The sequence below is a fragment of the Oncorhynchus kisutch genome, linkage group LG19 (assembly GCF_002021735.2).
Source record: "Oncorhynchus kisutch isolate 150728-3 linkage group LG19, Okis_V2, whole genome shotgun sequence".
Classification (NCBI taxonomy): domain Eukaryota; kingdom Metazoa; phylum Chordata; class Actinopteri; order Salmoniformes; family Salmonidae; genus Oncorhynchus; species Oncorhynchus kisutch.
Window position 1 is genome coordinate 43,129,328 of NC_034192.2, and position 27,319 is coordinate 43,156,646.

The 27,319-nt window shown below is 42.3% G+C and overlaps 1 protein-coding gene across 6 annotated transcripts in view; it reads right to left on the minus strand.

The window, feature by feature from the left end:
* Positions 1 to 21,134: 21,134 nt before the first annotated feature.
* LOC109864856 (follistatin-related protein 5) overlaps positions 21,135 to 27,319 on the minus strand; it is a 190,930-nt gene continuing 184,745 nt past the window's right edge. For 4 of the 6 annotated variants that reach the window (XM_031797808.1, XM_031797805.1, XM_031797807.1 and 1 more), the window contains one exon: positions 21,135 to 24,148. In XM_031797808.1, the coding sequence (XP_031653668.1) occupies positions 23,446 to 24,148 (703 nt within the window). In that variant the 3' untranslated portion in view covers positions 21,135 to 23,445. The remainder of the gene's footprint in view (positions 24,149 to 27,319) is intronic. The other 2 variants (XM_031797806.1, XM_031797809.1) reach the window with 1 other exon arrangement.

The following is a 27,319-nucleotide window of genomic DNA, read 5'->3' on the forward strand; positions in this document are numbered from 1 at the left end:
TATGTATCAGATCCAAGATGGCGTAGCAGTCAGACGTCCTTGTCCTGTCGTGTCCTTTGTATATATCGTTTTACATATTTTTCGTCGCATATCCTTTAAAATATTTTGCTAAACCTCATCTAAATACTCTCCTGCAACCCGCCTCACCCAATGTAGCGTGGATCTGCTTTTTTTTCCTAAAGTATTTATATTTACTTTGGATCTGGAATCCTTCTACTGAAGCTAGCCAGCTAACTACCAGATATCAGTCAGCAAACCATTGCAAGCGGTCATCAGCTAACCTTCAGCTCGGAAAGCTCTCGCCAGTTCGAACAACATGACTCTAACCAGAGCATAACGGACCTGTTATTTTTATCCCCGGATTCCTAACGCAAACTGAACATTTACAACTAGCTAACCGCAATCCCGGATGACTACTCCTGGCTAGCGTTTCCATCCCAGAGCAAGCACCAATTTAGCTTGAAGCTAGCCCGGCCAGGGCTCCTGTGCTACCACCGAAGCATACTCCTGGGTTACAATATCGGCCTGCTAGCTACCTAGAGCTACTTGGAACCCTACTAATTCCACGACTGGTCTATCGACGTCACCGCACGAAGAGGCAAAAACAGACTTACCCCCATAGCGATGTCCCCCCCCCCCCCCCCCAAAGGCTAACTTTCTAGCCCCTGCTATCTGCTTGCTTGCTAACCCAGTCTGCTAACTGCTAGCTTGCCTGCCCGGTCTGCTAACTGCTAGCACTTGATAACTGCTTGCTTGCTAACCAGGTCTGCTAACTGCTAGCCTGCCTGCCCGGTCTGCTAACTGCTAGCCCTTGCTAACTGCTTGCTTGCTAACCCGGTCTGCTAACTGCTAGCTTTCCCTGGTCTACTAACTGCTAGCCCATGCTAACAGCTTGCTTGCTAACCTGGCCTGCTAACTGCTAGCTTGCCCTGGTCTACTAGCTGTTAGCTTGTTAACCTGCTAACTGTCTGAATCGCCGTGTCCCCAGCCAGCCCAACCACTCACTGGACCCATATGTTCACTTGGCTACGCATGCCTCTCTCTAATATCAATATGCCTTGTCCATTACTGTCCTGGTTAGTGATTACTGTCTTATTTCACTGTAGATCCTCTAGCCCTGCTCAATATGCCTTAACCAACCATGTTGTTCCACCTCCTACATATGCGATGACATCACCTGGTTTAAATATCTCTAGAGACTATATCTCTCTCTTCATTACTCAATGCCTAGGTTTACCTCCAATGTACTCACATCCTACCTTACCTTTGTCTGTACACTATGCCTTGAATCTATGCTATCGTGTTCTGAACGTGCTAGACGGCCAGTTCGTATAGTCTTTAGCCGTACCCTTATCCTACTTCTCTTCTGTTCCTCTGGTGATGTGGAGGTTAATCCAGGTCCTGCAGTGCCTAGCTCCACTCCCACCCCCCAGTTGCTCTCATTTGTTGACTTCTGTAAACGTAAAAGCCTTGGTTTCATGCATGTTAACATTAGAAGCCTACTCCCTAAGTTTGTTTTACTCACTAATTTAGCACACTCTGCCAACCCAGATGTCTTAGCCGTGTCTGAATCCTGGCTTAGGAAAACCACCAAAAAACCCTGAAATCTCCATTGCTAACTATAACGTTTTCCGCCAAGATAGAACTCCCAAAGGGGGCGGTGTTGCAATCTACTGCAAAGATGGCCTGCAGAGTTCTGTATTACTTTCTAAGTCTGTACCCAAACAATTTGAGCTTCTACTTCTAAAAATTCACCTTTCCAGAAACAAGTCTCTCACTGTTGCCGCTTGCTATAGACCTCCCTCTGCCCCCAGCTCTGCCCTCGATACTATATGTGAACTGATTGCCCACCATCTATCATCTGAACTCGTGCTACTAGGTGACCTAAACTGGGATATGCTTAAAACCCTGGCCATCCTACAAACTAAGCTTGATGCCCTCAATCTCACACAAATGATCAATGAACCTACCAGGTACAACCCCAAATCAGTAAACACGGGCACCCTCATAGATGTCATCCTAACTAATTCGCCCTCCAAATACACCTCTGCTGTTTTCAATCAAGATTTCAGCGATCACTGCCTCATTGCCTGCATCCGTAATGGGTCTGCGACCAAACGACCACCCCTCATCACTGTCAAACGCTCCCTGAAACACTTCTGCGAGCAGGCCTTTCTAATCGACCTGGACGGGGTATCCTGGAATGACATTGACCTCATCCCGTCAGTAGATGATGCCTGGCTATTCTTTAAAAGTGCCTTCAACATCTTAAATAAGCATGCCCCTCTCAAAAAATGTAGACCCAGGAATAGATATAGTCCTTGGTTCACGCCAGACCTGTCTGCCCTTGACCAGCACAAAAACATCCTGTGGCGTTCTGCATTAGCATCGAATAGCCCCCGTGATATGCAACTTTTCAGGGAAGTTAGGAACAAATATACACAGGCAGTTAGAAAATCTAAGGCAAGCTTTTTCAAACAGAAATTTGCATCCTGTAGTACTAACTCAAAAAGTTCTGGGACACTGTAAAGTCCATGGAGAATAAGAGCACCTCCTCCCAACTGCCCACTGCTCTGAGGCTAGGAAGCATTGTCACCACCGATAAATCCACTATAATTGAGAATTTCAATAAGAATTTCTCTACGGCTGGCCATGCTTTCCACATGGCTACCCCTTCCCCGGTCAACTGCCCGGCACCCTCCACAGCAACCCGCCAAAGCCCCCACCATTTCTCCTTAGCCCAAATCCAGATAGCCGATGTTCTGAAAGAACTGCAAAATCTGGACCCCTACAAATCAGCCAGGCTAGACAATCTGGACCCTCTATTACTAGCCTGTTCAACCTCTCTTTCTTATCATCAAAGATTCCAAAAGATTGGAAAGCTGCCGCGGTCATCCCCCTCTTCAAAGGGGGTGACACTGTAGACCCAAACTGCTACAGACCTATATCTATCCTACCCTGTCTTTCTAAGGTCTTTCGAAAGCCAAGTTAACAAACAGATTACTGACCATTTCGAATCCCACCATACCTTCTCCGCTATGCAATCTGGTTTCAGAGCTGGTCATGGGTGCACCTCAGCCACGCTCAAGGTTCTAAACGACATCATAACCGCCATCGATAAGAGACATTACTGTGCAGCCGTATTCAACGACCTGGCCAAGGCTTTCGACTCTGTCAATTAAAACATTCGTATTGGCAGACTCGACAGCCTTGGTTTCTCAAATGATTGCCTCGCCTGGTTTACCAACTACTTCTCTGATATAGTTCAGTGTGTTAAATCGGAGGGCCTGTTGTCTGGACCTCTGGCAGTCTCTATGGGTGTGCCACAGGGTTCAAATCTCGGGCCGACTCTCTTTTCTGTATACATCAATGATGTTGCTCTTGCTGCTGGTGATTCTCTGATCCACCTCTACGCAGATGACACCATTCTGTATACTTCTGGCCCCTCCTTGGACACTGTGTTAACTAACCTCCAGACGAGCTTCAATGCCATACAACTCTCCTTCCGTGGCCTCCAACTGCTCTTAAACGCAAGTAAAACTAAATGCATGCTTTTCAATCGATCGCTGCCCGCACCTGCTCGCCCGTCCAGTATCACTACTCTGGACGGCTCTGACTTAGAATACGTGGACAACTACAAATACCTGGGTGTCTGGTTATACTGTAAACTCTCCTTCCAGACTCACATTAAGCATCTCCAGTCCAAAATTAAATCTAGAATCGGCTTCGTAACAAAGCATCGTTCACTCATGCTGCCAAACATACCCTTGTAAAACTGACCATCCTACCGATCCTCGACTTCGGTGATGTCATCTATAAAATAGCCTCCAACACTCTACTCAACTAACTGGATGCAGTCTATCACAGTGCCATCGGTTTGGTCACCAAAGCCCCATAGAATACCCACCATTGCGACCTGTACGCTCTCGTTGGTTGGCCCTCGCTTCATACTCGTCGCCAAACCCACTGGCTACAGGTTATCTACAAGTCTCTGCTAGGTAAAGGCCCACCTTATCTCAGCTCACTGGTCACCATAGCAGCACCCACTCGTAGCACGCGCTCCAGCAGGTATATCTCACTGGTCACCCCCAAAGCCAATTCCTCCTTTGGTCGTTTTTCCTTCCAGTTCTCTGCTGCCCATGACTGGAACGAATTGCAAAAATCTCTGAAGCTGGAGACTCACATCTCCCTCACTAGCTTTAAGCACCAGCTGTCAGAGCAGCTCACAGATCACTGCACCTGTACATTACTCATCTGTAAATAGCCCATCCAATGTACCTCATCCCCATACTGTATTTATTTATTTATCTTGCTCCTTTGCACCCCAGTATCTCAACTTGCATAGTCATCCTCTGCACATCCTACCATTCCAGTGTTTAAATGCTATATTGTACACTGCTCAGAAAAACTAAGGGAACACTTAAACAACACAATGTAACTCCAAGTCAATCACACGTCTGTGAAAGCAAACTGTCCACTTAGGAAGCAACACTGATTGACCATAAATGTCACATGCTGTTGTGCAAATGGAATAGACAACAGGTAGAAATTATAGGCAATTAGCAAGACACCCCCAATAAAGGAGTGGTTCTGCAGGTGGTGACCACATACCACATCTCAGTTCCTATGCTTCCTGGCTGATGTTTTGGTCACTTTTGAATGCTGGCGGTGCTTTCACTCTAGTGGTAGCATGAGACGGAGTCTACAACCCACACAAGTGGCTCAGGTAGTGCAGCTCATCCAGGATGGCACATCAATGCGAGCTGTGGCAAGAAGGTGTGCTGTGTCTGTCAGTGTAGTGTCCAGAGCATGGAGACGCTACCAGGAGACAGGCCAGTACATCAGGAGACATGGAGGAGGCCGTAGGAGGGCAACAACCCAGCAGCAGGACCGCTACCTCCGCCTTTGTGCTAGGAGGAGCAGGAGGAGCACTGCCAGAGCCCTACAAAATGACCTCCAGCAGGACACAAATGTGCATGTGTCTGCTCAAACGGCCACAAACAGACTCCATGAGGGCCCGACGTCCACAGGTGGGGGTTGTGCTTACAGCCCAACACCGTGCAGGACGTTTGGCATTTGCCAGAGAACACCAAAGATTGGCAAATTCGCCATTGGCGCCCTGTGCTCTTCACAGAGGAAGGCAGGTTCACACTGAGCACATGTGACAGACGTGACAGAGTCTGGAGACGCCGTGGAGAACGTTCTGCTGCCTGCAACATCCTCCAGCATGACCGGTTTGGCGGTGGGTCAGTCATGGTGTGGGGTGGCATTTCTTTGGGGGGCCGCACAGCCCTCCATGTGCTCGCCAGAGGTAGCCTGACTGCCATTAGGTACCGAGATGAGATCCTCAGACCCCTTGTGAGACCATATGCTGGTGCGGTTGGCCCTGTGTCAGCAGTTCCTGCAAGAGGAACGCATTGGCACTATGGACTGGCCCGCCCGTTCCCCAGAACTGAATCCAATTGTGCACATCTGGGACATCATGTCTCGCTCCATCCACCAACGCCACGTTGCACCACAGACTGTCCAGGAGTTGGCGGATGCTTTAGTCCAGAAGGAGGAGGAGATCCCTCAGGAGACCACCCGCCATCTCATCAGGAGCATGCCCAGGCGTTGTAGGGAGGTCATACAGGCACGTGGAGGCCACACACACTACTGAGCCTCATTTTGACGTGTTTTAAGGACATTACATCAAAGTTGAATCAGCCTGTAGTGTGGTTTTCCACTTGAATTTTGAGTGTGACTCCAAATCCAGACCTCCATGGGTTGATACATTTGATTTCCATTGATCATTTTTGTGTGATTTTGTTGTCAGCACATTCAACTATGTAAAGAAAAAAGTATTTAATAAGAATATTTCATTCATTCAGATCTAGGATTTGTTATTTTAGTGTTCCCTTTATTTTTTTGAGCAGTGTAATTACTTTACCACCATGGGCTATTTATTGCCTTACCTCTCTTATCCTACCTCATTTGTACATGCTGTATATATATTTTCTTACTGTATTATTGACTGCATGTTTGTTTTACTCCATGTGTAACTCTTTGTTGTTGTATGTGTCGAACTGCTTTGCTTTATCAAGATAGGTCGCAGTTGAAAATGAGAACTTGTTCTCAACTAGCCTATGGGGTTATATAAAGGTGAAATAAATAAATACATATTTTTAAAAGATGGTTTAACGCATAGTGATAACACATTGGGAATTCAACACATTTTTGGCTATCTTTTTGAGTGGGTGAAAATAGGTTGTGTCACACCCTGACCATAGTTTGCTTTGTATGTTTTGTTTGGTCAGGGTGTGATCTGAGTGGGCATTCTATGTTGTGTGTCTAGTTTGTCTGTTTCTGTGTTTGGCCTGATATGGTACTCAATCAGAGACAGGTGTTAGTCATTGTCTCTGATTGGGAACCATATTTAGGTAGCCTGTTTGGTGTTGGGGTTTTGTGGGTGATTGTCTCCTGTGTCAGTGTTTGTACCACATGGGACTGGTTTCGGGTTTTCACATTTATTGTTTTGTAGGTTGTTCTTGTATAGTTTTCCTTATTAAAAACAAACCATGAACTTCAACCACGCTGTGTATTGGTCCGCCTCTCCTTCACCAGACGAATCCCGTTACAGGTTGTAATCTCATTGATCAACGTATCAATGAAATTACCCAATTCTCAACATTGAAAGGATGTGGTGTGCCCAGTAGGATTTGTGTTCAAAAAGTGTTACAGGCATTCTGGTGGGGCAGGGTTATTGGGGGAAATACACTGAGTGTATAAAACATTATGAATGCCTGTAGCACTGCTCTTTCCATGACATAAACTGACCAGGTAAATCCAGGTGAAAGCTATAACTCTTTATTGATGTCACTCAATCAGTAGATGAAGGGGAAGAGACAGTTTAAAGAAGGATTTTTAAACATTGAGGCAATTGAGACGTGGATTATGTATGTGCCATTCAGAGGGTGAACGGGAAAGACAAATGTAAGTGCCTTTGAACGGGGTATGGTAGTAGTTGCCAGGCGCATCGGTTTGTGTCAAGAACTGCGACGCTGCTGGCTTTTTCATGCTCAACAGTTTCCCGTGTGTATCAATGGTCCACCACCCAAAGGACATCCAGCCAACTTGACACAACTGTGGGAAGCATTGGAGTCGACATGGGCCAGCATCCCTGTGGAACGCTTTCAACACCTTGTAGAGTCCATGCCCTGATTAATTGAGGGAAAAGGGTCTGCAACTCAATATTAGGAAGGTGTTTTTAATGTTTTGTATACTCAGTGTATATACTTGCTAGCTCCATTGTATTGGATTTCCCAACTCAACAGTGTATAGACCATAGTCTCAGAAAACAAATGTTTATTCTGATGCAAATTATATTTCTAACCACAACAAAAACAAACGTATGTTGAGACAACGTAAAAATAAGTTATATTTTATTCTCTTTGCAGTGGAGGCTTTTTTTGGTGAGGAGACTTCAGGGAGATTAAGAATCTTGTTACCAATGCAAACAAAACAGAAGTAATCTGACGGCTTTGTCGGGCTGAATGTTAATTTATTAATCCCCAATTTATTCCTTTATTACACAATCAAATGTCATTCTGTCACTACCCATTTTGCCCTCGCAATATTTGTACCTTTATTTTTTCTCTATTCATTCACAACGCCAATCAATATAGGACTAGTTTTGATTGATTATTGCCAATGGTAGCTAGTAAGACAATAAATAACCAGGTTTTGTGTTCCCTCAGGTTTTGTGTTCCCTTTGCTATTCAGTCAGGTACGTCATATTAGGCTCCTACTCATGCCTAACCAGATGGCTCACTCCCTCTGTGGCGTTCCAGCCATCCAACTGGTCCTTTGGGGGTGTCGGTGTGTGTGTGTGTGTGTGTGTGTGTTTGCGTACGTGTGCAGTTGCCAGTGTGGGCCCCAGTCTGCCTCTGTGAGGAAGCTGCAGGATGTTTTCCTTCTGTCTCTGCTAGAGCCTCACAGGGGGGTGGACGCATCTCCTCCACATCTGGCAACCAGTAAGACTGGCAGCACATATGCTCCTCCACTCTGCAAACATCCACTCCAGTGGCAGCAAGCAAGAGGGATATTTTCCAATTGATGACTGCCTGGCTAGGATACATGTCTGTGCCCATTGCTGTGCCTGTACTACAAACTGTGGTCCCATGTTCCAGCGCAAACAAGGCCTTCTTGATTTGTGGCACAGTTAACATGGTGCTGGGTTTGTTGCTCAATGCCAAGACCGAGATGAGCAATGGCCGATGCACAGACACCTGCACCTCTCTCAAACCATTATCCCAGTTATCTCTATCACTGATTGAATTATTATTATAAGAATCTAGTGTTATCAAAAGACGTACTGTTTTAGTTAACCTTTATTTTACCAGGAAGTCCCATTGAGATCAGAAGAACTCTTTCCCAAGGGAGACGTGTTAATGTCAGTATTGAATTTGTCAGGGACCCACTGCAACCTGAAGCAATGTTTGTTGATATCTACATATATTATACATTTATGACATAATCTGACCCTTGAGAAGAATCCACTAACTGCCATTTTAAAAACATGTAGTGTCAGGTAAACAAAGAGCAGAAGGTTTGAATTTGGTTGGTTGTAGTAGAACGCTTGGCTTCTTTATCTCTTGCAGCATCGCTCCAGTGCTTCTCAGAGGCAGGAGAAGGTGGCTGTGTGTGCATCCCGTTGTCATTGATGTGTGTTCAGTCGCCTAGCGCGGCCCTGGTGTCATGCCCGGCTGATCACAGCAGCCTCAGCATGACAACTGGGACCAAAGGGGACAAGGTGTGACGCCGCCACCATCTTATCACACACTCAGGGCTCTGGCTGCTATCTGTCACATCCTTCCAGCATCACAGAGTCTTTCCAATGACTTTGACAGAGGGAAAACTAAGGGGAGTGTTCTCACAGCCAGTTAAGGTGACAATGGGTGCTTCCTGTTGACTATTGTTCTCTTTAGTAGGTTTCACACTACACACACAAACACACACACACTGGCTCTCAATTTTGAACACAATGGATGATGTTATATTGCTGAAATTGATCGACCATGATGAAAATCAATTTATTAACCAGGAACCAATTAATTTTTATGTTGATTTCATCCTACCCCAAATAACCCTTACACCCAATCAGTGCAGAAAAGATCCAGTGAATGCTGTTGATTTCATTCAGCCATTCAGAGATGTAAGAGTGTTAAAGCTGGGGGATTGAAGGCAGAGAGGGGGCTGGTGGAGACAAGGTAGAATGCATGATGAGTATCCACATCTGGTACAAAGGAGGGCAAATGGCGACCTCGATCATCAGCTGAATGCGGGATGGACTGAGAACTGCGGCATTACCAATGCCTGGGCCTGGAACATGGTTAAAGGGCTAGTCCGCAAATGGAGAAAGGATGGGGAATACATCATTTGACTCTTGGAGGTGAACTGGGGAGTGGAGGGAAGAGGTCCCCCCCACGTGGCAATGCACTGGAAGATGAAGTGCTTGACAATATATAACTAAGGCACTGCCAGCCACCTTGTTTTTGCCTTGCCGGAGTCATGCATTCTCCTGGCATTTTTATTAAAGGGATGGAGCATAGGAGGCTATTAATGTAATGTATCAGTCTAATCAAGAGATGGAGTAAAGGAGACTAAAGGAGACCCGAGTTATAGCGTAATGCAAAATCGGTCTGGTGGGAAAATCAAGCTGGGGCTCATCAACTGGCTGAAGGGGGTAGTGTGGTGGCGGCAACAGGCGCCGGTCTTTGATGAGAGCGCAACGGACTTGCCTAATCACTACGGATCAGTAGGGAAAACCTCAGCGGATGGTGTACAAACTGAAGCTAGGCTGTGAAACTCCTCAGAATGGCTTTAAACGTCAGTGTGACCTACAGTGCTTTCTGAAAGTATTCACGCTCATTGACTTTTTCCACTTTTTGCTGTTTTACAGCATGAATTAAAAATTCATTAAATGTAGATTTTGTGTCACTGGCCTACACGTAATAGCCCATAATGTCAAAGTGGAATTATGTTTTTAGAATTTTGTTACAAATTCATTTAAAAGGAAAATCTAACATCTTGAGTCAATAAGTATTCAGCCACTTTGTTATGACAAGCCTAAACAAGTTCAGGAGTAAAAATGTGCTTAACAAGTCACATAATCAGTTGCATGGACTCACTCTGTGTGCAATAATAGTGTTTAACATGATTTTTGAATGACTGCCTTATCTCTGTACCCCACACAGTCGAGCAATGAATTTCAAACACAGATTCAACCGCAAAGACCAAGGAGGTTTTCCAATGCTACGCAAAGAAGGCCAGCTATGAGTAGATGGGTAAAATAATAAAAAGCAGACATTGAATATCCTTTTGAGTATGGTGTTATTATATTATTTACACTTTGGATGGTATATCGAAATTTTACACCCAGCCACTAGAAAGATACAGGCGTCCTTCCTAACTCAGTTGCCGGAGAGGAAGGAAATTCAGGGATTTCACCATAAGGCCAATGGTGACTTTAAAACAGTTTACAAAGTTTAATGGCTGTGATAGGAGAAAACTGAGGATGGATCAACAACATTGTAGTTACTCCACAATGCTAACCTAAATGACAGAGTGAGAAATATGAAGCCTGTACAGAAAGTTATAACAGGGCACTGTACTGGATGGCCGCCTTTTTGCAAGGTCTGACCAAACTATTTTATAATAATGTTTTTGTTTATTTTTACTTTATTTTCATGAAATGTATACGCTATCATTTATTACAACTGACTAGAACTTTTCAACATCAGATCGGCAGTTATTAACCTAAATTCCAGCCTTAAATTTGACTACAACTCATCTGCCCTGGGCTCTTCTATAATTTCAACCAAATTTTCAGGCTACCCAAGAGGAAATGCCAGCATTACCGAAGCAAGGGAGTAGGGATCCTGGCAAGATTAAGGCGAAGGGAAAACTGTCAACCTCTTCCCTCCATTCTACTGGCCACTCTGATCAGATTTGCAACCAACTGGACTCTAAAAACTGCAATATTCTCTGCTTTTCTGAAATATGACTCTCAGACAAGATACTCCCCATGGCTAGCCAACTTGATGGATTCTGCATTCTTCATGCAGACAGGACAGTGGATTCAAGAAATCGAGATGGGGAGAGGTTTGCCTCCTCATCAACAACACCTTGAGCGCTGTGGAAGTGTCATCCACTGTTCACCCATCTTGGAATACCTGATGGTCAAATGCAGACCCTTCTACCTCCAGAAGGAGTTTTTAACTGTCATCATGACTGTTGTATACATTCCATCTCAGGACAAGAAAAACAACAAGCTGGCACTTATAAAACTGCAAGAGGCTATAAACAAGCAGGAAAACATACATCCAGAGGCTGCTTTTCTTGTTGACAATGATTCAAATGTTGCATCATTAAGACACGTGATGCCCAACATCCATCAACATGTCACCTTCACCACTAGGGGCTATAAAGTCCTAGACTACTATTATTTTTCACGCAAGCAAGCATACAAGGCCCTCCCTCATCCGCATTCGGCAAATCAGATCAGAAGTCTGGACTCCTGCTTCCTGTTTACAGGCATGCACTCAAACAAGAAGTATGCGTGACTCGCTCCATTGAGAAATGGTCACCAGAATCAGAGATTATGCTACAGGACTGCCTTGCTAGTGCTGATTATAATATGTTTCGAGACCTGGCTTAACTTTGAGGTTTGCACTAAACTAAAGGACAGGGCTACCGAACACAGGGCTATTAACACTGAGGTTATGGCTGAGGAAAATAACAAGTACATGAAGTCCTGCTATGATCTCTGCAGAGCCATCAAACAAGCAAAAGAACAGTATAGGAATAAGGTAGAATCATATTTTTTATTTAAGTAGGCAAGTCAGTTAAGAACAAATTCATATTTACAGTGACGGCCTACGTCGGCCAAACCCTCCCTTAACCAGACGATGCTGGGCCAATTGTGCGCCGCCCTATGGGACTCCCGATCACGGCCGTTTGTAATACAGCCCAGGATCAAACCCGGGTCTGTAGTTACGCCTCTAGCACACCAATGTAGTGCCATAGATTGCCACTTAAGTAACCCCATATTACACAGGCTCTGACACCCGCCGCATGTGGCAGGGGCTACAGTCCATTACGGATTACAAAGGAAGAAGACTGGGTGATCTCACTCTCTGAGGCCGACGTGAGTAAGGTCTTTAATCAGGTCAACACCCGCAAGGGGACAACTGTATTCCAGGGCGCGTTCTCACGGCATGTGCAGAACAGCTGGCAGGCATATTCACAGCCATTTTAAAACTCTCCACCTTCCCAGTCTATAATCAATACGTTTTAAAATGGCACACATCAACTCCATCCTCCCAGACACCCTAGACCAACTCCAAATTGCATACCACCCCAACAGATCCATAGACGACGTAATCTCAGTTGCACTCCTCGCTGCCCTCACCTACCTACAAAAGAAGAATACCTATGTGAGAAGATTTTTCATTGACTACAGCTCAGCATTCAACACCATTTTCCTGTTTAAGCTCGTCACCAAGCTTAGGACCCTTAGATTGAACACCTCCCCTGCACCTGGATCCTGAACTTCCTGATGGGCCAACCCCAGGTGGTGAGGGTAGGCAACATCACCTCCACCACGCTGACCCTCAACATGGGGGCCCCACAGGGGTGTGTGCGTAGTCCCCTCCTGTACTCCCTGTTTACATACAACTGCATGGCCATGCACGACTCCCACACCATATTCAAGTTTGCTGATGGTAGGCCTGATCACCGGCGGCGATGAGACAGCCTTACAAGGAGGAGGTCAGTGACTTGGCAGTGTGGTGCCAGAAGACAAACCTCTCCATCAATGTCAGTAGGAACAAGGCGCTGATCATAGACTACAGGAAACATGGGGGGATGGAGTGCGTGAGCTTCAAGTTCCTCAATATCAAATCACTAAGGACATAAAATGGTCCACACACACGCGCACAGTCGTGAAGAACACGTGAATTCGCCTCATCCCCCTCAGGAGGTTGAAAAGGTTTGTCATGGACCCTCTGATCCTCAAAATGTTTTACAGCTCTACCATTGAGAGCACCTTGACTGGCTGCATCACTGCTTGGTATGGCAATAGCACTGCCCTTGATCGCATGGCGCTACAGAGGGTGGTGAGGACAGCCCAGTACATAACTGGGGCCGAGCTCCCTGCCATCCAGGATCTTTATATCAGGTAGCGGGAAAGGAAGGACGGGTTAATCGTTAAAGACTCCAGTCACCCAAGCCACAAACTGTTATTTTCCGTATGGGAAGTATTACTGGTGCAGCAAGGCGGGAAACAACAGGCTAACGAATAGCTTCTATCCCCAAGCCATCAGACTACTAAATATACTGAACAAAAATAGAAATGCAACATGTAAAGTGTTGGTCCCATGTTTCATGAGATAAAATAAAAAATCCCATGAATTTTCCATACGCGCATAAAGCGTTAAAGTTGGCACAAATTTGTTTACATCCATGTTAGTGAGCATTTCCCCATTGCCAATACAATCCATCCACCTGACAGGTGTGGCATATCAAAAAGCTGATAAACAGCACAATCATTACACAGGTACACCTTGTGCTGGGGACAAAAAAAGCCCTCTCTAAAATGTGCAGTTTTGTCACACAACCACAGATGTCTCAAGTTTTGAGGGAGCGTGCGATTGGCATCCTGACTGCAGGAATGACCAAAAGAGCTGTTGCCAGATAATTGAATGCTAATTTCTCGACCATAAGCCACCTCCAACGTAATTTTAGAGAATTTTGCAGTACGTCCAACCGGTCTCACAAACGCAGACCACGTGTAAGCATGCCAGCATAGGACCTTCACATCCAGCTTCTTCATCTGAGACCGGACAGACGATGAAACTGTGAGTTTGCACAACTGAAACATTTCTGCAAAAACTGTAAGAAACAGTCTCAGGGAAGCTCATCTGCGTGCTCATCATCCTCACCAGGGCCTTGACCTGACGGCAGTTCGGAGTCATATCCGACTTCAGGGTGCAAATGCTCACCTTCGATGGCCACTGGTACGCTAGAGAAGTGTGCTCTTCATGGATAAATCACGGTTTCAACAGTACCGGGCATATAGCAGATGACATACAGTTGAAGTCGGAAGTTTACATACACCTTAGCCAACTAAATTTATACAACTAAATTTCACAATTCCTGACTTTTAATCCTAGTAAAAATTCATTGTCTGTGAAATGTCAGAATAATGTGAAATGTCAGAATAATAGTAGAAAGAATGATTTTGACCCAAGTTAAACAATGTAAAGGCAACGCTACCAAATACTAATTGAGTGTATGTAAACTTCTGACCCACTGGGTATGTGATGAAAGAAATAAAAGCTTCCCACAATAAGTTGGGTGAATTTTTGCCCATTCCTCCTGACAGAGCTGGTGTAACTGAGTCAGGTTTGTAGGTCTCCTTGTTTGCACATGCTTTTTCAGTTCTGTCCACAAATGTTCTATAGGCTTGAGGTCAGGGCTTTGTGATGGCCTCTCCAATACCTTGACTTTGTTGTCCTTAAGCCATTGTGCCACAACTTTGGAAGTATGCTTGGGGTCATTGTCCATTTGGAAGACCCATTTGCAACCAACTTTAACTGATGTCTTGAGATGTTGCTTCAATATATCCACATAATTTTCCTACCTCATGATGCCATCTATTTTGTGAAGTGCACCAGTCCCTCCTGCAGCAAAGCACCCCCACAACATGATGCTGCCACCCCCGTGCTTCACGGTTCGGATGGTGTTCTTAGGCTTGCAAGTATCTCCCTTTTTCCTCCAAACATAATGATGGTCATTATGGACAAACAGTTACATTTTTGTTTCATCAGCCCAGACGACATTTCTCCAAAAAGTATGATCTTTGTCCCCATGTGCAGTTGCAAACCGTAGTCTGGCTTTTTTATGGCGGTTTTGGAGCAGTGACTTCTTCCTTGCTGAGTGGCCTTTCAGGTTATGGCGATATAGGACTCGTTTTACTGTGGATATAGATACTTTTGTACCTGTTTCCTCCAGCATCTTCACAAGGTCCTTTGCTGTTGTTCTAGTATTGATTTGTACTTTTCACGCCACGGCTGTGTGGTCCCATGGTGTTTATACTTGCGTACTATTGTTTGTACAGATGAACGTGGTACCTTCAGATGTTTGGAAATTGCTCCCAAGGATGAACCAGACTTGTGGAGTTGTTTTTCTGAGGTCTTGGCTGATTTCTTTTGATTTTCCCATGATGTCAAGCAAAGAGGCACTGAGTTTGAAGGTAGGCCTTGAAATACATCCACAGGTACACCTCCAATTGACTCAAATGTACAGTCAACTTAGTGTATGTAAACTTCTGACCCACTGGATTTGTGATACAGTGAGTTATAAGTGAAAGTGAAGTGAAATAATCTGTCTTTAAACAATTGTTGGAAAAATTACTTGTGTCATGTACAAAGCAGATGTCCTAACCGACTTGCCAAAACTATAGTTTGTTAACAAGAATTTTGTGGAGTGGATGTAAAATGAGTTTTAATGACTCCAACCTAAGTGTATGTAAACATCCGACTTCAACTGTGTATGGCGTTGTGTGGGCTAACCGTTTGCTGCTGTCAACATTGTGAACAGATTGCCCCATGGTGGCAGTGGGGTTATGCTATGGGCAGGCATAAGCTACTGACAATGAACACAATTTCATTTTATCTATGGCAATTTGAATTCCAAGAGATATCGTGGCGAGATCTTGAAGCCCATTGAACCGCAATCACCTCATGTTTCAGCATGATAATATACGGCCACATGTCACAAGGATCTGTACACAATTCCTGGAAGCTGAACATGTCCCAGTTCTTCTATGGTCTAGTTACTCAGCAGACATGTCACCCATTGAGCACGTTTGGGATGTTCTGGATCGAATTGTACGACAGCCTGTTCCAGTTCACACCAATATCCAACAACTTCGCACAGTCTTTGAAGAGGAGTGGAACAACATTCCACAGATCCACACCCCTAAATTTTTTTGGAAAGGTATATGTGACCAACAGACGCATATCTGTATTCTCAGTCATGTGAAATCCATAGATTAGGGTCAATTTAATGTATTTCAATTGACTGTTTCCTTATATGAACTGCGTTCATATTTTTGTTCACTGAAGTTAACAGCTAACAAAATGGCTACACGGACAATCTGAGTTGACCCTTCTATGTTATTTTTATTTTGCATTGTCTCTGTGCACACTCACAAGGGCCCTACACACTCATGCACAATGACACTCCAACACACACACAAATACTCATTTCATCATGTGCTCACACATAATATGCACATTCATTTATAATGACTCTACACACACACACATACAATCATCAAACACGCTGCTGTCACTCTTTTTTATCATATATCTTGATGCCTAGTCACCTTACCCCTATACATACAGTGCATTTGGAAATTATTCAGACCGCTTCACTATTGCACATTTTGTTACGCTACTGCCTTATTCTAAAATGTATTAAATTGTTTCCCCCCCTTATCTACACACAATAACACATGACAAAGTGAAAACACGTTTTTAGACATTTTTGCAAATGTACTAAAAATAAAAAAACGGAAGTATTCTGACCCTTTGAAATTGAGCTAAGGTGCATCCTGTTACCATTGATCATCCTTGAATTGTTTCTACAACTTGTTTGGAGCATATCTGTGGTAAATTCAATTGATTGGTGTTACGCCCTAACCATACAGAGCTTTTTATTTTCTATGTTGGTTAGGTCAGGGTGTGACTAGGGTGTGTCATCTAGGTAATTATATTTCTATGTTGGCCTCGGATGGTTCCCAATCAGATGCAGGTGTTTATCGTTGTCTCTGATTGGGGATCATATTTAGGCAGCCATTTCCCCTTTGTGTTTTGTGGGATCTTGACTTTGTATAGTTGCCTGTGAGCACTATAGCAGCTTCACATTTCATTTGTGCATTTATTGTTTTCTATGAGTTTCACTTCATAATAAAGAGGATGGAACCATACCCCGCTGCATCTTGTTCCACTCATTATGACGATCGTGACAATTGGACATGATTTGGAAAGGCACACACCTGTCTATATAATGTCCCACCGTTGACAGGACATGTCAGAGCAAAAACCAAGCCATGAGGTCGAAGGAATTGTCCGTAGAGCTTTGAGACAGGATTGCGTCGAGGCACAGATCTGGGGAAGGATACCCAAAAATGTCTGCCACATTGAAGGTCCCCAGGAATAGAGTGGCCTCCATCATTCTTAAATAGAAGAAGTTTGGAACCACCAAGAATCTTGCTAGAGCTGGCCGCCTGGCCAAACTGAGCAATCGGGGGAGAAAGACCTTCGAAAGGGAGGTGACCAAGAACCCCATGGTCACTCTGACAGAGCTCCAGAGTTCCTCTGTGGAGATGGAATAACCTTCCATAAAGACAACCATCACTGTAGCACTCTACTTATCAGGCCTTTATGGTAGAGTGGCTAGACAGAAGCCACTCTTCAGTAAAAGGCACATGATAACCCGCTTGGAGTTTGCCAAAAGAAACCTAAAGGACTCTCAGACCATGAGAAACAAGATTCTCTGTTCTGATGAAACCATGAGTGAACTCTTTGGCCTGAATAACAAGTGTCATGCCTAGAGGAAACCACTGCTCATCACCTGGCCAATACCATCTATATGGTGAAGCATGGTGGTTGCAGCATCATGCTGTGGGGATGTTTTCAGCTGCAGGGACTGGGAGACTAGTCAGGACCGAGGGAAAGATGGATGCAGCAAAGTACAGAGAGATCCCTGATGTGCACCAGAGCGCTCAGGACATCAGACTGCAGCAAAGGTTCACCTTCCAACAGGACAACTACCCTCAACACACAGCCGAGACAACGCAGGTGTGGCCCAGCCAGAGCCCGATCGAACATCTCTGGAGAGACCTGAAAAAAATCTGTGCTGTGACGCTCCCCATCCAACCTGATATAGTTTGTAATAGGAGAATAATAGGAGGAACTCCAAAAATACAGGTGTGCCAAGCTTGTAGTGTTATACCCAAGAAGACTCAAGGCTGTAATCGCTGCCAAACATGCTTCAACAAAGTACTGAGTAAAGGGTCTGAATAATTATGTAAATGTGATATCAGTTTTTTTTATACATTTGTAAATATATATCCTTTACAAATATATAAAATTTAAATATATATATATATATATATATATTTTTCTACAAATGTATATATATTTATAAAAAAATTACAAAAAAATGTTAAAAAATTATATATAAATATATATATATATATATATATAAATATATATTTTTTAATACATTTGTAAAAAGAAAGATTTTTTTATGTATAAAAAAAGATTTTTCTTTTTACAAATGTTTTTTTATACATACATTTGTAAAAAATAAAATATATGTAAAAAAATATAATATTTTTATTTGTACATTTTTTTTATACATTTGTAAAAAATATATATATATACATATATATAAAAAACACAATTGAATCGATTTCAGAATAAGGCAGTAACGTAACAAAATGTGTGAAAAAGTGAATGTGGCTGAATACTTTCTGAATGCACTGTATTTACCTCTGACTTAAGTATTCCTGCACTGTAATGGCTGTTGTTGGTGGAAGAAGGTAAGGACCAATGTGCAGCATGGTAAGTGTTCATGATATTTATTATAACTCAGAACACTTAAGAATAAGAACATAGACTGTTGCCCACCCCAACTCACGCCCTGACCATACTAAAACAAAGACAAAACAAAGGAACTAAGGTCAGAACGTGACATGCACATTGTAAATATGGTACTAATTGACCCTGTATATAGTATCCTTACTTACTTTCTCGTGTTCTTCTTATTTATATTTTTATTTCTTGTGTGTTGTTGTTCTACCTTTTCATTTTTACTGTTTCATTCTTATTGATTACTGCATTGTTAGGTTTAGAAAGTCATGTCACTGTACTTGTGCATATGACATTGAAACTTGAATAAAAATATTCCAAAACATGCATCCTGTTTGGGTATGGGTTTGCTTGTCATCGGCAAGGACTAGGAAGTTGTTTTTTATACGTATAAAGAAACACAGGCCAAATCTTAGAGGAAAACCTTGTTTTCCAACACCGGGACAGTAACCTAAAACACAAGGCCAAATATACACTGGAGTTGCTAACCAAGACGACATTGAATGTTCCTAAGTGGCCTTGTTGCAGTTTTGACAAAAATCGTATTGAAAATATCGGACATGACTTGAAAATGGCTGTCTAGCAATGATCAACAACCAACTTGACAGAGCTTGAAGCATTTATATAGAATAATGTGCAAATACTGTACAATACAGGTATGCAAAGCTCTTAGAGACTTATCCAGAACGACTCACAGCTGTAATCGCTGCCAAAAGTGATTCCAACATGTATTGACTCAGGTGTGTGAATATACTTATTTAATTTTCAATCAATTTGAAAAAATGTCTATAAACAAACATGTTTTCACTTGTTCATGATGGGGTATTGTGTGTAGATGGGCAATTATAATTTTTTTAATCCAATTTGAATTCAGGCTGTAACACCACAAAATGTGAAATAAGTAGAGGGGTATGAACACTTTCTGAAGGCACTGTATATGATGAACGTGGATGTCCCTGAGCAAGCTAGCTGTCTATTGGGTAGGGCTAGATGGCACACTATGTACTTCTTAATGTAATATCTAACGTAATATCTCAAATAAATGTTAGTGACTGGCATAATGCTAGTAGTACAGGACTCCTGGGCAAGAGAGGGGGGAAAAACAATGGCTCTATTTACAGCTGTCACTCTCCATTATGATAATGTTCTTCTGTTTCTAATAAATTCCCTTTCTCTATTTGACTGCAGTTCAGTCCGGTGCTCATACTCTGATAGTTACTTGCTTCATATGCAATTACAAGTCTTGCCTACTTTTAAACATCTTTTTTTTTTTTATTAAAGAGCGACTGCCTCTAAAAAACAACTTGTTTTGAAAATGGCCTCTGTGGCATCAATAGACAGTCTCGTCCAAAACAGACATTTGCGAGATGATAGGATGTTATGTCACGAAATGAAGGATATCGTAACCATTTTCCTTGGGTTGGGTTTATTTTTATCCTGCCCACGTGACAACCGCTGACAACACCCAAGTAATATTCAATTTGGAGAGCAGCTACACTCCTCCCTATCTTAATGTCCATGGTCAATTTGGTTTGACATTTGATATCCCTATGGGGCAAGTTAGGGACCATCAGTAAATTACATAATGTACATGGGAGAATATAAAAAAATGTCAATAGCTCCACGTTTCAATGACTTAAAAACCTCAACCAACTATACATTGTAGAAATTCATATGCAAATATTAAAATCATTTAATGAGACAACTAAAAGTTGTGCAACATGAATATATTGTCACATTTACAAGTGTAATTTATTGAAATTCCCTAACTATCCCCAGAGCTAGGATATCCAATGTCAAAACAATTTTGTCACAGTAGCTGAAAGAAGGGTGAGTGACTATAACTGTGCATTGTTTTGGCAGAGTGAATGTACAAACACTTACCACGGTCAAACACACACAAGACACCCACAATAAACCACCCCTCCAAGACAACTCTTGTTTGGCTTCAGCCATGGCCTCTGCATTTCTTAATGACTAAGCCAAAAAACGAGGCCAAATCAGGAAGTTCAGCACCCCTTTAAGAACTCTATGTACTCAGCTATTGCAATATCTAATGATGATTGCATTTTTTTTATAAGATCATGGTTATGTGAAGTGCCCATCAAGAAGTTATGTATGAGCACACACATTGTGTGGGTCTCCCTTAATCTCAAGCAGACAAGATTGGGTGTGGAATTAGTTTCATAAGAGTGACAAAAACTGCTGAATCAATATAAGGGTCATTCAAATTAAATTACTTTTCCAAAGCTCTTTCAAATAGATATTTGAGAAGGATACTGTATGTTCATATTCGCTGAATGTGTAAATGTGAGCAGCAGAACTGAAGAGGCTGAACTGTGTTGAACTTGGTTTTTCAAGGGCATTGATATTTGGGCTGAAACCACGTTTGAAACACATTTTCCACAGAAAGGAGATTCTGGCATTTTATATGGTATTTTCAAAGGTATATACTTTATTTTCAGGTAAAATGTCAAGCGTGTATTCTCTACATAAATAACGACCACATGAATCAACAAACAGTACATGGCTATAATGGAAATGACGACGTTTCAGTGGGTGACATCAAAATGTACTTGGTCAAGGATAGATGCGGTAAAGGGGTCAAGGGAAATCGAACAAAACAATGGAATTGCGTTGGAAATGAGTGGGGGAAAGGGCAATGAGGGAAAGATCCCGAGTCGCCTCATTGCCCCCCAGCAAAATTAGTCTACATTTAGGCTATTGTTTAAATGTGTATTTCACACTATGTTGAAGTAAAAATCGGATTATAATGATTGTATGGATGTCAACCCCTACACATGTTAATGTCATCGTCACCAATCAACTGCATTACAGCTAAAAAACAACGTTGACTACCATCAATGAACGGGAGTTATTATTTAGAAGTCTCTTCTTCTAAACCTGAAAATCAGACATAAGTAAGCACATTGTGGGCCTGTTTACAATACACAAGTCATGACGGTTCTGACAAATATCCACTTTGTTCAATCAGATCTATTGAATGTGCGCCAATCTGGTCAATGGAACAGTCTGCGTTCCATTGTCTCCTTTACCTCATCTATAGCGAGATGACCATGGTACTCTTTTCATTTTTAAAAAGGAGGGTGCGTATACACTCGAAATAATGAACAAAGCCCTCAAAGTTGTGAAACATACCATGTTAAGGAACTCATTCAACTCTGCTTCTATATAAAGAACACAATAAGAAAAGTCAGAGGCAATCAGTACAGTCCTATGGGTATCAAGGGACAACACCAAACAAAATGTGATAAGAAAAAAATATTTAAATGAACTGAAATTGAATTGACCAAATAAAACAAAACATCAAAATGTATTAAATGTCTCATTAATTGGAACATAAAACAGGAATGTCCATAAGACAACCAAGTGTCGAACATTTGAATCAAAAAATACTGGATTAACATATTCTTCATTGTGTTTGTGTTAGAGTGCTATGGTGAAAATGCATAGAAGGTGTACTTCGAGGAAACAATTTTGTGTCCTAAGCACAACGGGCCATGTACTTGTCAGGTTTCATAGGTACAACTGATTCATCCAACTGTGCTCTGCCTTGTAAGATTTTAAAAGAAATGTGACTCGCATTTTAAGCTTATAAACCCAGGTCTCTCTCTACTGTCTCTATTCTCTCTTTACTGTCTCTCTCTCTATATATTGTATACTCATTAGACTCATACAGCTCAAGGCCCTCTATGCTCTACAACCACAAAAGCCCACTTCCAACTAAACAAATGTATCTTTCTTTCATTATTAAATAATTGTTACATATTGCCAAAATTGACTGACAATATGCAAGTATATATATCATATATAGTATGACACCTTTTGGGCCAGGGGTATTCTTCAAATTGACATACACACACTGACATTGTGACACAGTGGGAAACTTTAATTAATTTATCCCACAAATATTAAGATGGATCAATTTATTAACATTGTCGTTGAGACTTGGGTTGTTGGACAAAATAGACCATTTGCTCTGTTGATGACTCTTCGAGATCAACGGTGACCAAGCAGCACTACATCATAATGGACAACTCAATCTCTCTGTCTCCACTTCAAATGAGACTGGATCTCAGCAAGAGCTTGTTTTAATTAGCCCAGAATGGGCTCCACGTCAGTCCGAGATGTTTGAATTTGAAAAACATGGATTTTTGGAGCATCTCTCACCATGAAGAAGGGTCAAAGACAAAAAGATGTAATCTGCAGCCGCAACGGGAACAATTAGGTTAATTCCTCTTTTGGAGTGTTTTCCTTCAAGGCACAGGAAAAAAAGAGGGAAAGGGGGTAAATGAAACAAAGGAGGACAATCTAGAAATATTTTCTGTCTCGTTTTAGAGAAACGCCAATGATTATTGAAAAACATCTAGCCAATTGAAGTATGTGAGACTTGCAATCAAAAAAAGTCTAATATGCAGATAATTTGTCTAATTTTAACAGAGATCCTCTAGAGGATCTTGGAGAGCAACTTGATGTTGACTACATGTGGAACCACCCAGTTGAAAGCCAAGATTTCAACTCGGCTAGCAAACAACACCAACAAATCGCTCCCTATTTTTTGGAATGAAGGTCCCAGCATCCAAACGGTTTTGAACAGTCAATTCTGGCTTTGAAAATGTCTTACTTTTTTCGTCACACCCAATAAATTATATATCTGCAACAAAATTCAGTGCAACTTTACCTTAATAATAACATAGGATGCGTCTGAACACAGACCGGCCTACGACTCGCCAACCCACGCCACTACATTGCCTTTGATGACATCAGTGATCTCGCAGTTGAGCTTGTTGAGACGACCATCCAGGATGAAGATAGACTCTCTGGACGGGGTCATGAGGTACTGTCCGAAAAGCCCACTGCCAGTCATCACGCGGTTCTTACTGCTCCACGGCCAATCGGAAGTCTTGGTGGCCTCCTTCAGGCTCTTGATCATCTTCACATTGCCTGTGCTCAGCTCGACGTACAGAGAGTCCATTTGGCGTCCCGAAGTACCAAAGATGTTGTACTGGTGAACCTCGGTGAACGACGGCTGGAAGGCCACGTCAGACAGGTGGAGGTTGGTGTGGATGTCGAAGGGTTTGCCAATCTCCCCGCGCACCGTGATCTGCTGGATCCTCATCAGGCCATCGTGGTCGTCCACAGTGACCAGGTAGTGACTGTCCGGGGACACATACGGGGTGCCGGTGACGTCCCCGTTGGGTCCAATCACAGAGTCTGTCACACTGTCCACGATGAGCTGGGGTTGGGTGGCGCCTGTGGAATCAGGCCTGCAGTTGACAAAGTAGTAGCCGCCAAGGTGGGAGTAAGCCAGAGACTTGGGGATGCAGTTGTACTCGCGCAGGCTGATATTCTTCACTGACGACGTGGTCTCCAGGTTGATCTTGTGGAGTGCCGGTTCATTTCTGTGGAGGACGATTCCAAATCTAGACAGAAAGAAGACATTTTCAATGTTAATATACTTGTTCACGTGTTTTTGTGGCAAACATAAAACAAATATACGCACTTTAGAGGGTCGACACAAAAAAAGCGTAAAAGTTATTTTATTTATTTATTTTTATTTGATTAATTAATTAATACCTACAGGCTTGAATTCATTTGCACATGCTTCCTGATTTCACATTAGATTAGAAATCATGCAAACTTCACCACGACTACTGTTACAGTACATTTACAACTGTGGAGAGTAGAATTACATTTATGCTTGTAAAGAGAAGTACTAGGTCTGTTATCCTCACAACTATTGTATAGGTGCACATTTCCCCCGCTTACGCTGTCATGAACATCTTAACAGTCATTTCCTGCCATTTCCACCACCTCTCCTATTATTATACTCTGAATGGACTAAATAGTTTTGACAGAGGGGTGTGAGAATCTCTTAGCTACAATATCTCAGTTCCTCAAAGAAAATGCCTTTAGATTGGTTTGAGAAGAAGAGCGGGGTGGATACGGTCTAGACATTTCACATCAGTGGCCATTTTCTTATCGACTCAGATGAGAAATCTCTGCATGCGGAGTTGAAATTGTCTGCCCTATGCTTCATAGTAATAGATTTCAATGTGCATATTAATCATTGAAAATACCATATTATACATAAAAAATTATATAGTGATAATGGCACATTAGAATTATCTCTGTAAAGTCTGGAGGGAGAAAGTGCGGGGCTGACAAGGCTCAATTAAATCTGAATGCTGTCTGATTAATTCTGACATGCACTTCAATCTTGGTATCATCCATCTTCTTTTATGCAATTTTAAACGCCCCCGCTGTCTGTTCATGTGGACAGAAATTCACAGTTAGAGAGTGATGGAGCACATTATCAGCACTGTGAAGTAAAGCATTGATCCAGAGATTGTATAGTCCATTTGGGAAGCTAGGGCTGGGGACTTCGTCATCAAATGGACTAATGGTTGACGTGAACTAGGTGCTGCATTGGGTTATAATGAGATAGGAGGGACTGCATGGTCCATTGCCATGGACTTGATCTTTTGATATATAAATAACCTTTAAAAATCTACTTTGGGAGTTTCTCAAACTTCCAACACAAAATCCTCAGGAATTCTTCCCAGTGAGCTTTTTATCCCACGACGAGCACTGTCGAATAAAAAATAAATCACACCCACAGGGAGCGAAGTGAATTCAAAGGTAACACATTTTTTTTAAATCGCTATAATTTGAGCAATGAGAGAAAGAGAAGAAAGGAAAGGAAAATACAGTTGCTGGTGGACTCCTGGTAGGGACAAAGGAGTACTGTGTCAGTGCAAGCAACTATGAATAGAATGAAGTGCCATGAGAGCATATCATTAGTATAGTGTACATTGTTGGACATCCCTAGTCCCCATGATAAATGTCCTTACTCTCCACAAATGTGTTAATTAGGACAGATCAGTGAACACATCTACAGTGGTATAAAACAAAGTGCTTGATATATGAAGGTCAATATGACTTTTTGTCCTTCAGCTTAATTTGATCTAAAAATAAGTAAGTCCTAAAGTTTGGTTGGAAAAGTAATCAAGAAAAATGGACTTGTTTACTTTCTTTATGAACAGTAAAAGTGACATTTGGGCTGGCTTTGCTTGTAAACCCATATCATATATCAACACATTGAGCAAAATACAAATTGCCAGTTGTTTTTGTTGTTTTGTTATCAGCATGCCTCCCATGGGTACACTATGCAGATTTTTCCAAATAATGTGAAATTATGTGAAAAGTAACACTTGTGTGTTGAGTTATGAGCTGTATACTTTGTTGTACTTTTGATGGCATACTTTATAATAGTTTTTTTGTTAATTGGAACTCCATTCATAAACAGAGGAAATTAAAGTTGTTGTCGCTAATGGGAGAGAACACCAAAAAACATGGCTACTAATCTTGTTGCTATTTCCATTAGGCTTACTGTACAATTAATATCAAATTGACAAAAAGTAAGCCAGTGCAAGATGTATACCTGCTATAGAAGAATATCACAGAGTTTGCTTACTAGCAGAATGGAGTGAAGTTTAGTCAGTTATTTGAATGAATGTGAGCCCCTAAAGAATCCCGGAGGCGACTCCGGGATGCTGGCCTTCGAGGCAGAGTTACTCTGTCAAGTGTCTGCGTTCTTTTGCCCATCTTAATCTTTTCTTTTTATTGGCCAGTCTGAGAAATGGCTTTTTCTTTGCAACTCTGCCTAGAAGGCCAGCATCCCGGAGTCGCCTCTTCATTGTTGACGTTGAAACTGGTGTTTTGTGGGTAACATTGAATGAAGCTGCCAGTTGAGGACGTGTGAGGCGTCTGTTTCTCAAACTAGACACTCTAATGTACTTGTCCTCTTGCTCAGTTGTGTACTGGGGCCTACCACTCCTCTTTCTATTCTGGTTAGAGCCAGTTTGCGCTGTTCTGTGTAGGGAGTAGTACCCCGCGTTGTATGAGATCTTCAGTTTCTTGGCAATTTCTTGATGGAAAAGCCTTCATTTCTCAGAACAAGAATAGACTGATGAGTTTCAGAAGAAAGTGATTTGTTTCTGGTAATTTTGAGCCTGTAATCAAACCCACAAATGCTGATGCTCCAGATACTCAACTAGTCTAAAGAAGGCCAGTTTTATTGCTTCTTTAATTAGCACACAGATTTCAGCTGTGCTAACATAATTGCAAAAGTGTTTTCTCATGATCAATTAGCCTTTTAAAATGATAAACTTGGATTAGCTAACAAAACGTGCCATTGGAACACATGAGTGATGGTTGCTGATAATGGGTGTCTCTCTGTAAGGCTTTGTAGATATTCCCCAAAAAATCTGCCGTTTCCAGCTGCAATAGTCATTTACAACATTAACCATGTCTACAATGTATTTCTGATCAATTTCAGGTTATTTTAATGGACAAAAATATGCTTTTCTTTCAAAAACAAAGACATTTCTAAGTGACCCCAAACGTTTGAATAGTAGTGTATATACTAGGCAGTGTCAGAGTAAGGCCCAAAAACTTTCAAAAACTCCGGTCCCACAAGTCATAGACTGTTCTCTCTGCTAACACACGGCAAGCGGAGCGCCAAGTCTAGGTCCAAAAGGCTCCTTAACAGCTTCTACTCCCAAGCCATAAGACTGCTGAACAATTAATCA